Below are 15,650 nucleotides of genomic sequence, written 5' to 3' on the forward strand. Positions count from 1 at the left end.
GTAAAATTGGCTGCATTTATTTACATGTATATGAGGATTCAATGGATTTGCATATAGCTACATGTATACACTCATCTATTCTACACTCAATTTTTGACAGGTTGTTTTAGGTCTAGAGAAAATGTAGCATAAAACTTATCTTGAAAGTTCATCTGTGTTCGTCATTATGAAGCAAGATTAAATTGTAATTCTCAGCACAAGAAATTTGAGGTATCCAAATTTTCAACTGTGCATGAATAACCCTAGTCCTTGTCAATAAGTTGTTAAATAAAATAAAATCAAACTTGTAGAAATGAGCACCAATTCCATGAGAATACCCCATGTGGCACTGACCTGTTTATAATTCATGTGCAAAAGTTTGTGTGTGTATCTGTAGAGTTGAAGAGGGAGGGGGCATAGCTGTGACTTAGTACAGCCACAAAAAAAAAACACCTTCATTAGCTCACTTAGTACTTTGTTCGTACAGCTGCCAGTTCGACCACCACGGTTGTTGGAACTGACTACCGCTCGTACGAGAGTACGTCCCGCGGTGACAAGGACCCCGGTGACTGGAGTCTGGAGGAAGTCCTTCATTACATCCGACACGCCGACCCCGCACTGGCACAGTACGCCGAACTGTTCCGCAAACAGGTACGTCCATGATGAATTGAAAGAATAGGCCACACCAATTTAATTTATTGGTTCACGGATTCAACTGCTTAGTGGTTCATAAAGAAAGTTGCAAATAAGTTATTTACAGGTAAAACTGTAGAATCTTATCAGTGTATTTCTCATATTGTTATTCTTCCAACTGCTCAAGATCTCACACTAGGTGCCATGTAATTTTCCTTCAGATCAGAACACTTCTTTCTTGAGCATATTTGTAGTTACTTTTGATGTAGATGTTGTTTGTAGCATGTAAGTTGTAGTATTCTTCCATGAAAGTGATATTTTGCCCTCTACTGGGTGTGAATATTGACATCTGGTGAACCGTTCTCATGTCAACAAACTCTTGCCCCCCCTCCCCCTTACAGGAGATAGATGGGAAGGCCCTGCTGTTGCTGAACAGTGACATGATGATGAAGTACATGGGACTGAAGCTGGGACCAGCCCTCAAGCTCTGCCACATCATTGACAAGCTCAAGACTGGCAAGAGCTGAGCTGTCAGTAAGACTACTGTCTGCTGTCAGTAAGACTGCTGTCCATAAGACTGCTGTCTGCTGTCAGTAAGACTGCTGTCTGCTGTCAGTAAGACTGCTGTCTGCTGTCAGTAAGACTGCTGTCAGCAAGACTGCTGATTGACATCTTGATGTTTTCCTACAGGGTGAGTACAGCCACACTGACAGTCATGACATGTAACCCCAGAATAATTTCTTCAGAAAATGTCTGTGAAGTTGTAAATTATGTGCACTACACCAGAAAAAAAGCTTGAGTTCAGGTTCACCCACATTGCTCTATCAAATATTTAAACACAGCTTATTGAATACTGACACAGATCAAGGCATTAGAAAGTCACAGTTTTTATTGGCTTGAATCATTAAGTGTAGCTGTGATATTTTTGAATGAAACATGTACAAACCCCGTAGAAGGAAGTTGTGCTATGTGTATTTATATATCTAATATGCAGTGACCATATGGCAATTATATGAATGAAGAAAGAATGGCAATATGACTTGAGCTTTAAGCAGTGTTTTGTATAAAGTTGGAGGTAAAGATTTGATCATGAAGATATGATTGTAACATAGTGCTTCAGAAAAGTACTATGTCGTGTGAGCAAAATGATCCTTGAAACCCTTTTGTTCTAAGCCCAAGAGATAGCTGTTAACTCCATAATACCTGTACATGATTCTAAAAATAAGGTCCATACCTGTAATACAGTATACATAAACACAGCCCTACTGGAAAGTCAGCAGTACTGGTATATACTTTTGCAGCTTACTGACGTATATGGCAGCTTGTGTAATAAGACTACACATACATGTAGTGTTATGTTTATGTACAATGTATGTGTGTTTGCCTGTTTCAAAACTGTAATGATTATGTTATTACCTATTGTGCAAGAAAAGCAGTAAAATGATGATGCAATGCCATTAATTGTATACCTACAGTTAATGTTTCTTGTAGCAGTTGTGAGGGCTTGCCAAGAAATGTTTGTATTGTCTTTTAAAAATGTTGAGTCTTCAAATACCACCAAAACCACTATGAACGCAACTAAAAATCATACTGGAAGAATATTGTGTCTGATACTCTGTCCAGGGCTTGAAATACCTTTTTTTTTCTTTGAAAATTACCTGAACCAGACAAGTTTTACCTGCACTGCTCAGAATTTACTGATCATACTAAAAATTGTTCAGAAACCGTTTTCATTATTTTCTTTTAAATGTTTTCCACTTCATAGGTGGTAACAGTCAATGCAGTAAATAAAAACTCACATAAACCTACATGTACACTATATATCAAACCCAGTACATGGACCAGTGCAGGTAGACATCAGAAATACCTGCACAGCTCCAATTCTACCTACACTAACCTGCATATGCAGGTGGTATTTGGAGCCCTTCTGCACTATTATCAGGTAGCTAATGTACAAAATGTGGAAAATACATGTATTTAGTCTTTTGGAAAAACAGCTCCAAACTTGATGTTGAATATTCTCTAGTACAATCTGTTTCATACCTGGTGAAACAGACAACATGTGATGTAACAAAACATTTGGAAAACCGGTAGATGGGATAATGTAGGCCAGTTTTTAAAGGGCTTCAGTGGTAAACCATTATCACTTGCTGAGAACACTGTTCAAGGTACATGTACAGTACAGAGTAAGTGGAAATAGTTGTGGAAAACGTACAGCCTGTCACACCGACCAGCCAAGGTTGTCTGAAGTTCGGGAGCAGACACTAGAAGTATACATTTTGTAGACTTCATCCGGGGGTGCCAGAGTATACAGTGCAATTTTACAGAATGCATGCAATTTTACGGAATACAGTGCAATTTTACAGAATACAGTACAATTGTATTAGTGTACAGTGCAAGTTTACGAATACAGTACAATTCTAGTAGTATACAGTGCAATTTTACGGAATACAGTACAATTTTACTAGTATACATGTACAGTGCAATTTTAGTAGTAAAATTGCACTGTATACTAATACAATTTCACTGTATTCCATAAAATTGCATTGTATACTAATACGATTGCACTGTATTCGGTAAAATTGCCCTGTATGCTAATACAATTGTACTGTATTCTGTAAAATTGCACTGCATTCCGTAAAATTGCATGCATTCTGTAAAATGCACTGTACATGTATACTCTGGCACCCCTGATCTTGCGTAGCCGTGAGACACAGTAAGTGTCCATGTGATGTGTATAATATTATTGGGTGTGCCAAATGTTCTGACTTAAAACTGCCATACAGGTATGAAATGTATGACTGCCACCACCGTTCAAGTTTCAAGTTCAGCATTCATGTATATAAAAGTAGTTTGTTGACTTTGGAAGGTGATGATACTGATAATGAATAATCATGCTGTAGTAAAAGGCAACATTGTAGTAGTCTGTAGAGCAACTATTAAAATATCTCACCATGTATACATGCAGTTTTCTCTCCTTCAATTTTTGGTGACGTCTCAGGGAGGAGCCTAATGGTACAGTATTGTGTACACTTTGCAAGAATTCTAGGAATGGTACAGGCATTTTGTCCACAGGAATGGAATGTCCACAGGCATGTCTCTGATCCACATCTATGTCCACATTCCTGGAAACCCTTGGGAAGACATTTCTGCCCCAGATGGCCCTACTTTCTGTGACCCCGGGACTCGTTCACTATACACTCAGGGGAGGAGTGCACTGTATCTGTCTCGACAGGTACCAAGTCTTCCTCAAAATCATGAAATCATGGCAGTGCCATGCAAACAATAACCCTAACAGCAACCACCGTCGCCATGGCAATTTATGTTTTCATTGCCAGTCTTGTTCTCCTTTATTTTATGAGGTTCTATGGCTCAGAAGTCAGCTGCAAAACTTGAAAGGATGACTTTCGAAATCTAATGTTTGTACTTTAACATCAGAAATGTGCTTTTTGTCCAAATATCTTTGTTATTAGAATGCCTATAATTCTCTGAAGAGTCAAGACATTTCATGATCAGATGAACAATCTTGAAACTTGGTCTTAGAATTATGTTTACCAAAGGAAAACAACAATTTTTCCTCAGTTTCTTCCTCTTCTTCTCCAAACAGCGACCCCTGACCTGGCCAATGACATGATTTGTTTATGTCTTGTCACCATGGTAACTGGTGTTGGGTTACATAATGTTGCAATTCCATACTAGGAGGGATTTAGACTCCTGTTACCATATATGTGAATGTGTTTAGAGTAAGAATTAACAGAGCAGACCATATCCGAAGGTAAACATTATGCATTTGCTTGCAAATGTTATTACTATTCTAGTATGTAGTTCTAGTACTGACTTTGAAAATATGCCAAAAATAGCATCTGCTATGAGATTATGATGGAGATAAATTTGGGATTATTTTTAATGCCTCACGTAGGCAGCGTTCCGTACGGATGCTTGTGAAGACGAGAAGCGTTGCCATGGGGATAATTCTCCACATTCCTGCATCGTAGAGATTCTGTGATGTATTCTCCTTGGCTGCAATTAAGGCCACAGCAAGTAATTTTTATGGATGACATCAGCACGCGCATTAATTTTCGCTTGATTTTGGAAAAAAAAATTGTTGCCCTCTGACAGTGGTCAACATGCCGAATATGGGCAAAGATGTCTGTTGCCATGTCGGAAGGTGGATGGCAGATAATTATGAAGAGAGGAGGCAAGAAAAGGCTCTGATTTAATGCTTTGTTTCTTACTTTGATGCAGTGATATGTGATGTTGGCTGTGTATATGTGATGTTCCCACTGAATCAAAACCATCTGTACAATGATTAAGTCAAAATCTAATATTGTAGGAACCTTCTTTTTTTTCGGCTTTCTTTGACTTTGCTTTTTTTTTCGCCCGCTCGCATTAGATTTTGAGTCTGCGGAGGATGTCATCTATAAACTTTACTTGCTGTGGCCTAACCTCCAAATCCAAAAAGGCAATCTCTTTCGCGGTGGCTGCAAGACAGTATCAAATTGGGAAAGGCAGTAGTGGCACCAGTTTTGCTGGCTTTCTCTACCAGTACAGTAAGGAAAGCGGGTAAAACCTAAGCCGATGCCTAAACCTTTTTGGAGAGTAGACTAAACCGATCGCCAGGAATAAAAAAAAAAAAGATCTGTTGTGGCCTTGCTAGGAAAAGACCAGAGATCGTCCGACGTTCTGAAACGACCCCTAAGGCCGACCTCACACAGCAGGAGAATACCTTATCCGACCAGTCTGCGAGCTCAGTGAAGGATATTTTCGGCAGCAACACAACAACGATTTGTAGATATCGGTCGGTCTTCGTAGCCTCTGTAGGCAGGCTTACAGAACTGGGGGTGTGGTGGTCTTCGGCTGTTTGCTGATCAGCCCAGTTCTAAACTGGGGTAATTCAATCAGGCCGGCTACGTTGTCTATATGCAATCAGAAAATAGCACACAAAAGCTCCCAAAGACCCCCCAAAACCCCCAGTTTTGGGCATGCTATGGAGGCTACGATCTTCGCAGGTAACCAAACCCCATCCAATTATTACAAGTGATGGGAAATTTCCAGATGTAAAGATGTAAAATACTCTATCTCTTGTGAAATTCGGCCTCCTGGCTGTCAACGAATTCGTCCTAAAGGTTGTCGACAGGGTAACACTTGTAACATGAGATGGTAGGTCCTCTGGGGAGACAAACATTTATAATATTCTCAAATATAGTCGCTTGGCATGTGACCAAGTTGACGTCAACGCGTTTAGCCACGTGTATATTCTCCAAGCAGAGATTTTGGCTTGGGCTTATTACATGAAAATGTAAATATTGTTTTTGGTCTGTCTGTGTGTGTGTCTGTCTGTGTGTGTTTCCGCATACTTGTGGTTAGCATAACTTAAGAAGGCCTTTATGGATTGTGATGATATTTGGTATGTTGGTCGGTCTTAGGAAGACAAAGGTCAAGGTCAAATTTGGGCCTCCCGGCGACTGACCTTGAAACTGCAGAAAAACTTCCGTTTTTTTGTATCATTTGTTATGGACATGCTATGGTCGTGGTTTTTGGTGGCCTCGTTCATCCACCCAGCTAGTCGATAGCCGTAGAGGCAGCATGGCGTTCAACTATAGATAACTATACATAAGACTGGTACAGTGAGAAACTGTGTTGCGACATCATAATGTGATTTGTGTATTGCAACACAGGATTTGCGTCAGAGAGCTCTTAGAAATTTGATATTAGTAAGCATAATTGAATAGCCTGGGTGCCATCCTGGTTAGTTTACGTCCGCTCCCACAGTCGCTCCTAGAAAATCCCAGAAGTCAAAGAAAGGGAAAAAAAGCACGATAAATAAATTGGTGGCTTGCGGTCAAAAGAAGTTGCGGGTGTTTTATGTGTGTGCCATAAGAGTGTTGACAATATGGTACAGTTAGCCTCACCCAGGCTTCAGAGGTGGTATGTGGAATCAATTCACTTGTGACGTTTTAACCACTTTATGATGTTACCATTAAACTAGTAGGAATCATACTGCTAGACCAGGCTTTGGAAGCGGTTGGAAAGATTAGAAATTGGCCAAAATAGTCGTAAACTTTACTCTTTCAGCTGACCAACTCCCCTGGCATATTATCTGTCTACTTGGTCAATTTCTACTTTTTCCAGCCTCTTCTGAAGCCCAGTAGAAGCTCTGATACAGTCAGATTACGTTGTAAGCCCCTGTCACACACTCAGAACCTTCGCACCACCACAACCAAATCGATCGCTTTATAGTTCTACGCAACACGTTATTTGTTGACCTAATTAAATCCACCGTTTAGCGTTACCGGGATCCCCCCATGCAGACTCTCTTATAAATGCGGCACGCGAGCACACAGATCTGATTCGTGTTGCTGTTGGCATCGCTCCAAGCCTATATTGTTTAGCGACCCCGCAGTAACACAAGCCCTGTACGTTGACATGACATAAGGATGAGGACCGCCTTGCTGCGTACCGTTTTGTCCACGGCTTGACCTACTAGTAACTGAGATGGTGGTCATGATTCTCTCTAAGCAGATGTTATAGTTTCGGCGTGTTTTGGACGTTTGTATCGGGCTTTCTTTTTCCTGTTGTGGTATTTTTTACGCCAGCCGTTTGGTAAAATTTAGTGATAACTGCCTGGCATATGGATCCAGCTTGGCCGATTTGATACTGTCTTTGCACAGCCAACAAAAGATCGAATTGTAGATTAGGTGATAAGTGGGTGATGTAACGCCGATGTCGGAGCGGGCAGCTGAGCGGAGACCGTCGGAGGGGCGGCGGGGGCCTCCCGTGCCGGATGGCGGGTTCGGCTGGGCCGTGTGCCTGGCGTCCATGTGGACTAACGGGACCATCTTCGGCCTCCTCAACACTTCCGGGGTTCTGTTTGTATCTCTTCTTGAATCCTTTCCTGGATCAGATGCTTTCCAGACAGGTACATTTTATTCTTTGTCATTTATGTATTTATCTTTTATTTTACAATGTGTAAAAAATTGATGTTTAATGTATGTCGTAAAAATATACGTACAATAATAACAATAGTGATAAAGAATAACTCAGACGATATGCCAAATAATACATACAGATGCAAATCATAACAAAAATATTTTGATGCTTTCCAGACAGGTACATTTATTCTTTTTATTCTTTTTATTTTTTATTTATTATTTTTTTCACAATATACATGTATAAGGAATGGGGGTTTAAATCTTAGTCGTATATATACGTACATGTACAATAATAACAATAGTGATAACGAGCAACGTTAACACAGACGATATGCAAAATGATAATACGTACAGATCCAAATAATAACGAAAATAGTATTATTATTTGTAAGACAATGTCGTGCTGTGTTATCTCAAAGGTATAGCCGTAGTATTGGAGCAAGCACTTTCTTTCTCCAATAATGTACGTCTGGGTCTATGTATAGTGACAAGCATGATTTACATGAAGCCAAATTGTTGGCAACGAGCTATAGGGCCTAATGTTAAGACAGAAACGCCGATTTAGAAAGACAATTCAAATCTCCACAGATCGAACGTTTTCTGTAACAGAAATGGGGATCCGGAGTTCAGAGAAAAACGTTACGATTTTACCTTACAACATCTGCTTGGAGATCATTATAGGCGTGCATATATTCGATATCGACATGCACTAACCTAAAATTCATGAGCAATTTTCCTCAAGTATCAACCCCCAGCCGTGATAATGAAAGAAATTTTTAAAAAAGCATGACGTTGACTTCGAATTATCACACATTTATCTTGTGTACAGCTGTACATGCAATACCAGGGGTGCCAGAGTACATGTGTATACAGTGCAATTTTACAGAATACAATACAGTCGTATTAGAATACAGTGCAATTTTACAGAATACAGTGCAAGCGTATTAGTAAACAGTGCAATTTTACAGAATACAGTATTAGTATAAAGTGCAATTTTACAGAATACAGTGCAATCGTATTAGTATACAGTGTAATTTTACCAGTAAAATTGCACTGTATACTAGTAAAATTGCACTGTATACTAATACGGTTGCACTGTATTCCATAAAATTGCACTGTATACTAATACCATTGTACTGTATTCCGTAAAATTGCACTGTATTCCGTAAATTGCACTGTATTCCGTAAAATTGCACTGTAATACGACTGTATTGTATACCGTAAAATTGCACTGTATACTAGTACTCTGGCACCCCTGAATACGGTCTGAACCAATGGGGCGTGTGTTATAATAATAAATGACTGAGAAGCGATTGTTGCAATAATTGTGCACATCGATCACCCCAAAGGGGAAACAACAGACGCATCGATTGTTTCTGTCAATACTGGTGGCATACATATGCACAGTCGCAAGGGGGCGTTTTAAAGGCATCCAATGAAATTTCGGCGGTAAAACAAAACGGAAATATGCTGGATGAGGAAATTTGTTTTATCTTCACATACTACCATTTCTTAGCACACGTTCGTCGTCGTTTCATACTTGAAGCATTTGAAATATCCCCTAACCAAGATACGTGAGGAGTCCCTCTGTTTTTAGTAAGGTTGATTCAACTGACTACATGAAAAAGATGAACACCAATCCAGTTTTACAGCCCTGAAAGCGCTTTGGGTGCCTTTAATGGTATTTTAAAAAATATTTTTTTTATAAATTATTGAATTATATATATTAAGAGTGGAATAGATCTGTAATAGTTCAGATTTTCATGATTGACAGGTTTGGTAGCTCTTTCGAGTTGCTTAGGTCTCAAATTCATGCTACAATCCATGACGACCCCGTTCACACTCAAAAAATGGATCCGGATTGACCGCAGATACCGATCGAAATTATTCAAATTCAGTCAATCCGGATCGGCTATTGTAGTGTGAACGCTCCAATCGGGATTGAGTTTCTCCGATCCCGATCCAAAAGTAATCCACCTCGAGGAGTATTTTTTCATATCTGGGGAAAAATCTTAGTTATGTTTACCGAAGGAAAACATATTGCTTTTGCTCAGTTTCTTCCTCTTCTTCTTCTCCAAACAGTGACTTTTGACCTGACCAATGACATGATTTGTTGACGTCCTTCACCATGGTGACTGGTGTTGGGTTACATAATGTTGCAATTTCATGGTCTGCTCTGCTCCTGTCACCATATACTAGTAGTACATGTATGTGAATGTGTTTGAGTAAGAATTATAACAGAGCAGACCATGTCCGAAGGTAAACATTATGCATTTGCTTTGCAAATTTATTTATTTATTTATTTATTTATTAAAATTCATCACAACAGTGAAAGGGACGGGGGAACAGGTGTAACACCTTTACCAGCCCTCGTCCCGATACAGCATACAAATACAATAGACTCAAGTATAAAATAATGAGTGATTTACATATACATATTCATAATGAAAAAGCTTAATATATACAGACTACCGAACCCTCAAATCCTGACAAGACGCGCACTTGCACGCAGTGGACCATGTACAGAGGTTGTCAGGTTCAAAGTGATGTTTAAATCTCTCAACAGAAGATTTCACAAGACAACGCTTAAAAGACAGTAAGTCAGACTGATTTAACGTCGAAGCCCCTTTGATGCGAACTGCGACGTCAAGCTTATTCCATTCAGTTACCAGACGTGGTATGTATGACATGGCAAATGTAGATGTCTTACATCGGCTTGGCATTAATATGTATGACCGGTTACTCCTTGCTGGTCTGGTTGAAAAAGATACATATTCATACACGTTCAGGTCATACATACTTGACAGGGACTTAACGAAAACCATGATGTCGGCTGTCTCCCTCCTGTAAGACAGAGGTAGCATGTTTAGGTACAATAATCTGTCCTTGTAGTTAAGTTCACTGACATTTGCATTGTTACGAAGAATGAACTTTGTCGCCCGCCTCTGAACTCCCTCCAAGAGAGCCATGAGGTTACTTCTCTAATCGTATTTCGTGTTCCTCAGCGTGGGTGGGCTCCACCGCTATAGGAGTGACGTTTTTCTGCTCAACTCTAGCCAGCGTGCTGACCGACCAGTTCGGCTGCCGACCCACCGCCATCGCCGGGGGAGTAGTGGCGTTTGTCGGAATGCTATCCAGCTCCGCCGTCACCCATCTCCAGCAGCTGTACCTCACATACGGTGTCCTGGTGGGGCTGGGTTCATCACTCGCCTACACCCCCTCGTTGGTCATCCTAGGCCACTACTTCCAGAAACGCATGGGGTTAGTCAACGGACTGGTGACATTCGGGAGCAGCCTCTTCACTATGGTCCTCCCGATTGTTCTGAAATTCATGCTGAGAAAAATTGGACTTTTCCCAACGTTTCGTGTCCTCAGTGGCCTGGTTGCGACGCTGGTACTATGCGGTTGCGTGTACACGCCTTTGATCGAGAAGCAACGACCTCGGGCGGTAGGGGATGGAACTGCACCAGTCAACGACAGAAAAAGAACATTCGTGGAGAAGATCAAAAAGCACCTGAATTTGGGAATATGGCGGAACAGAAGATACGTTATTTGGGCCATCGGTGTGCCATTTGCTCTCTTTGGCTACTTTGTGCCATACGTACATATAGTAAGTAATTCTTTTCTACAATTATACACATATTTTGGAGCACTGCATCATTGCTTTGTTCATCAAGGACTCAGTTGCCCCTGAGTTTGTTACTACCAAACTAATGTTTCATATTATAAAGCAAGTTTAAACTGTAATTTCAAACACAACAAATTAGACTCAACCAAATTTTCACCCAGTATTTTCTTTTCGGATCGAAAATGTCAACTGAAGAAATCAGCACGTAAGGCCATGTTGATTTGATTATATGGATGACATCAGCGTGTACATGGATAACATGGAATGTAGCTGGCCAGGGTAGTTATTCAGCCATATATAGAGGGTCCAATTTGCCTGGCCAGTTACAGTTACGTTCCTTTCCAGGCCGATTACTACTGTTTATCCAACCTGCAAAGGTGTCTGTTGGAGAGTACTAACTGATCCCATATCTACCATGAAAGTTCATCTGTGTTGGTAGTTACATGTTTAGAGTTAAAACGTAAGATCCAACACAAAAAGTTTTCTCACTTAGAGCGTTCGACCAGTCACTCTGGTCTTCCTAAGTAGACTGACCCAATGAGGCTTGTCACTGAGGAAGACCAGAGTGACTAGTCGAAAGCTCTAGGTGAGAGAACTTTTTGTGTTGGATCTAAAGTTTTAACTCTAAACATGACCCCATATCTTCTATCCCTACAGGTAAACTACGTCCGTCATGTCATGCCCCGAGCGAACGGAGCGGCCTTGGTGACGTACATGGGCGCGGCGTCGGGAGTCGGTCGGCTGGTGTTCGGGAAAGTGTCGGACTTCGCTTGTGTCAACAGAATCATGCTGCAACAACTCTCCTTCCTCATGATAGGTAAGTCACTAGCTATGTTTGTATGAAATTCTTCTTGTTCTGGAGAACAGAGATGAGTGATAGTTGGTTTTATTGCACATTTCAGAGGAGCTACTAATTTCTTTCGCTCAAGATCTATGATTTGAAAGCAAGAGAAGGCAGTTCAGCACCAGGGACAGTCGTACTGCCTATAGTTGTTTATTTGTTTTAAGCACCTGTCAGACATTCAGAATCTTCAACTGACCACTTGTCAACCAAAGTTGGCTGAAGGTCTGGGCACTCTGACCAGATTTAGTCCACGCTTACCTGTCTGTACGAATAGAACCGACTTTGAGTTACATTTTTAAATGTAACTTAAAAGTCACATTTGACCTCCAAACACGCCCCAAACATTACCTTGTCTACTCCCAAACGTATAGCCAACAACCAGCCAACCACGGCCGAACCTCCCGTCCACACCCGGATGTTTTTAACATTTTTGAAACCTTCGGTTGGCGCAGCCGAACAGTACCCAACCTTGCCGAACACCAGCCAACCACAGCGGACTTTACTCCCGAGTCCCGACCTATTCCTAATTGCCATGGTTGGGGGAGTTCGGCAGTGTTCGGGAGGCCATACTCGGCTATACGTGGGATAAGGGCTTAACGTCTACCTCAGCGTTGTTGCTTTGTACGTTGTTTGGTCAGGATATTCAGACAGATTCACTGCATTTCTTAGCTGCTTTATTCTAAGTAGGGTTAGTAAGGCCACAGCAAGTAATTTTTATGGATGACATCAGCGCGCGCATTGATTTTCGCCTGGTTTTGGAAAAAAAAAACAAGAAATTTTGTTGCCTTTTGACAGTGGTCACCATGCCTTAAATAGGCCAAGATGTCTGTTGCCATACCGGAAGGTGGATTGCAGATAATTATAAAGAGAGGAGGCAAGACAAGGCTCTGATTTAATGTTTTGTTTCTTACTTTGATGCAGTGATATGTAATGTGATGCTGGCTGTGTATATGTGATGTTCCCACTGAATCAAAACCATTTGTACAATGATTGAGTCAAAATTTCCAAATGTAAGAACCTTGTTTTTTTTCAGCCCGTCTTGGTTTTTTTTTTCAGCCCGCCCGCTCGCATTAGATTTGGAATCTGTGGAGGATGTCATCCATAAAATTTACTTGCTGTGGCCTAAACGTATAGTACTTAAAGCGTGTTTGCTCGATCCAGTCCAGATGGGAAAGAGATAGAATCTCTATACGTCAGTTCCTTGGAGCCTTGCTACTGAATATCATGGACTATACTAATACAATGGGTACAGGGGGTGCTAACGTCTAAATCTTACTTCGTGTAACAAGCGTGAAGACTATGTTTCGTGTAAGACATCACTAAGTATCCGGTGAGAGTAGCCAGCTGACACGCATAGCCATCCGCGCTCACTTCCCGATCGCAAGCGCCATTTCATAGTTATAACAGTTTCTATCCCTCCCCAGGTATTGTAACTACCCTACTGCCCGTGTTACGACACTACTACGCCCTGGTGTGCGCGGTTCTGGTTCTCGGTATCTTCGACGGTTGCTTCGTGGCGCTGATAGGACCGATCGCCTTCGACCTGGTCGGACCGGAGGACGCTTCCCAGGCCATCGGCTTCCTCTTGGGGCTGGCGTCCGTACCTCTGACGGTGGGACCTCCCCTGGCAGGTTAGTCAATAAGGCCATGTTGATTTGATTATATGGGTGACGTCCTCTGGGAATCCCAAACTGATGCGAGCGTGCGAATAAATTTAAAAGAAAGTTTGCCTTCATTATGAAATGTACGTGGTCATGAAGGTTGAACAAATGATTAGATACAGAGTATGGTATATGGCGAATGATAGACTGTTTATTTTCATTTCTCCACATTTTTTATATACTAGTACCTTTGAAATTGATTTTGGCATTCTAAAAGTTCAAAGTTCAACCAATGAAAGAAAGGCAATTAGTGATTTGACCAATGAGAGAATGGCTTCATGTCCGTCATTTCTATGTTTTGAGGGAGGTGGGCGGGGCTTCAGGATCGGTCTATAGTAGGACAAAACCCATGCAAAACTCCGCCCACCCGCTCAGAGGCCTGCACAGGAGGCTAAGTGTGACGCCTCAGGGGCGGAGCCGTTGGCATAGTACTGCGATTGAGTTGAAAATAATGCATTCCCTAGGGAACTGAATTTTGTCAACAAGATAACTCAAGAACGCCTGGCTGGATTGGTTTCATACTTGGTGGCTCCTTAGGGTGTGGCTACATCTAGAAATGATGACATTTTTGGCCCCCTAGTGGCTTCCCTTGGCACTGCAGTGGAACTTTAAACGCCACTTCATTGTTTCTCGTCAGGATGGATCTACGATTACACTGGATCCTACAACGCCGCGTTTTTCTACTCAGGCGCGCCTCCCATCATCGGCACCTGCATTCTGTTCCTCGTCTCTCTGGGCAGGTTTTCAGCGGAGGAGAACGTAGAAAAACAGGTTATTTCATACCTATTATTTCTGTTGGGAAAATGTAGCCTCAACCAGGGCTTCCTATGAATGTACGGATCGTAGAATTCGACAAAAAGCAATTTTACTGTTTTAATTTTTAATTTTGAACCAGCAGTGTTAGGAAATGAGAGGAAATGGTTGATAGTTGATCAGAAAAAGAGTAAAAAAAACAGATATAAACGAACAAAAATCACATTAAAAGTTTTATTATTTTTTCACACAATGTTCTTCTACATGTAGCATTTACTTTACTTTTAAGCTATTTAATTTACTTTAAATGCTACCTACATGTTAAAACACTGTCCGTCTCAAATTGCACGATCTATATATACATATATGATTAGTAAAATGTATACAAATATTCAAATTTCATGTCCGTTATCTTTTTCTCAATACTAGAATGATGCTGCTGATATTCCTGTTGAAGAAAAATCCCTCACTGCTGATACAAAAGTGCCAGGGCCATCTGAAGACAATCCTAACAGAAAAAGTGTGGGTACGCAATGTACGGACCTCGACGGAGAATTCGCACATGAGGCTGGAAGTGTGATGCATATATACAACACAGAGGAAGATATGATCCTTATTTATGACAAAATATCAACTGTTTAGCTTCAACGTACAAATTAGGCACTATCTCCAAGCAGATATTTTGGTGGCTACAAAGACAGAATCAAATTGGCCAGGCTGTATTCATTGACCAGGCAGTTACCATCTGGCCTATGGATACAGCCTGGCCAATTTGAAACTGTCTTGCCAATTTGATTCTGTCTTTGTAGCCACCAAAAGATCTGCTTGAAGATTACAAATTAGGGGCACGTGCAATATTTCGACATTTTGTGACCAGTGAGTGTAGTAGATATACATGAACTTTTGCGCTGGTTGTCTTTCTCCAACTAGTCGCCATAGCTAGAAACGTTTTTCAGACTACTGTGCAACAAACAGCACTTGCAGGGGGAATAAGAGACACAAAGTGCTTTTAAGCAGAAGAAACCGTGTCAACAAACACTAAGTGGAACTGAACACTATTTACAGTTTTACGGTCTCCATCATTTGACATGGTTAAAAATAAACAGTGTTTAAAGGTCAATGAACTGACTTTCCACTTATCCACAATACGTGTAGCAGTTCGCATTATTTGGAGAGTGTGAAAAAGTGTTAGATTGCTACATGAAGTGTTAGAAAAGTGA

The 15,650-nt window shown here is 41.0% G+C and overlaps 2 protein-coding genes across 5 annotated transcripts in view; both read left to right on the forward strand.

Annotated features, from left to right (window-relative positions):
- The window catches only part of LOC109464605 (sex comb on midleg-like protein 2), a 30,224-nt gene extending 29,038 nt beyond the window's left edge, over nt 1–1,186 (forward strand). For all 4 annotated transcript variants that reach the window (XM_019761612.1, XM_019761614.1, XM_019761613.1 and 1 more), the window contains 2 exons: nt 467–630; nt 1,014–1,186. In XM_019761612.1, the coding sequence (XP_019617171.1) occupies nt 467–630; nt 1,014–1,139 (290 nt within the window). In that variant the 3' untranslated portion in view covers nt 1,140–1,186. The remainder of the gene's footprint in view (nt 1–466; nt 631–1,013) is intronic.
- A 6,149-nt stretch (nt 1,187–7,335) lies between these two features.
- LOC109464533 (monocarboxylate transporter 10-like) overlaps nt 7,336–15,650 on the forward strand; it is a 16,118-nt gene continuing 7,803 nt past the window's right edge. The window contains exons 1-5 of the mRNA XM_019761538.1: nt 7,336–7,531; nt 10,550–11,154; nt 11,830–11,989; nt 13,441–13,647; nt 14,315–14,448. Of these exons, the coding sequence (XP_019617097.1) occupies nt 7,336–7,531; nt 10,550–11,154; nt 11,830–11,989; nt 13,441–13,647; nt 14,315–14,448 (1,302 nt within the window). The remainder of the gene's footprint in view (nt 7,532–10,549; nt 11,155–11,829; nt 11,990–13,440; nt 13,648–14,314; nt 14,449–15,650) is intronic.

This window comes from Branchiostoma belcheri, unplaced genomic scaffold (assembly GCF_001625305.1).
Source record: "Branchiostoma belcheri isolate BF01 breed outbred unplaced genomic scaffold, Haploidv18h27 scaffold14, whole genome shotgun sequence".
Classification (NCBI taxonomy): domain Eukaryota; kingdom Metazoa; phylum Chordata; class Leptocardii; order Amphioxiformes; family Branchiostomatidae; genus Branchiostoma; species Branchiostoma belcheri.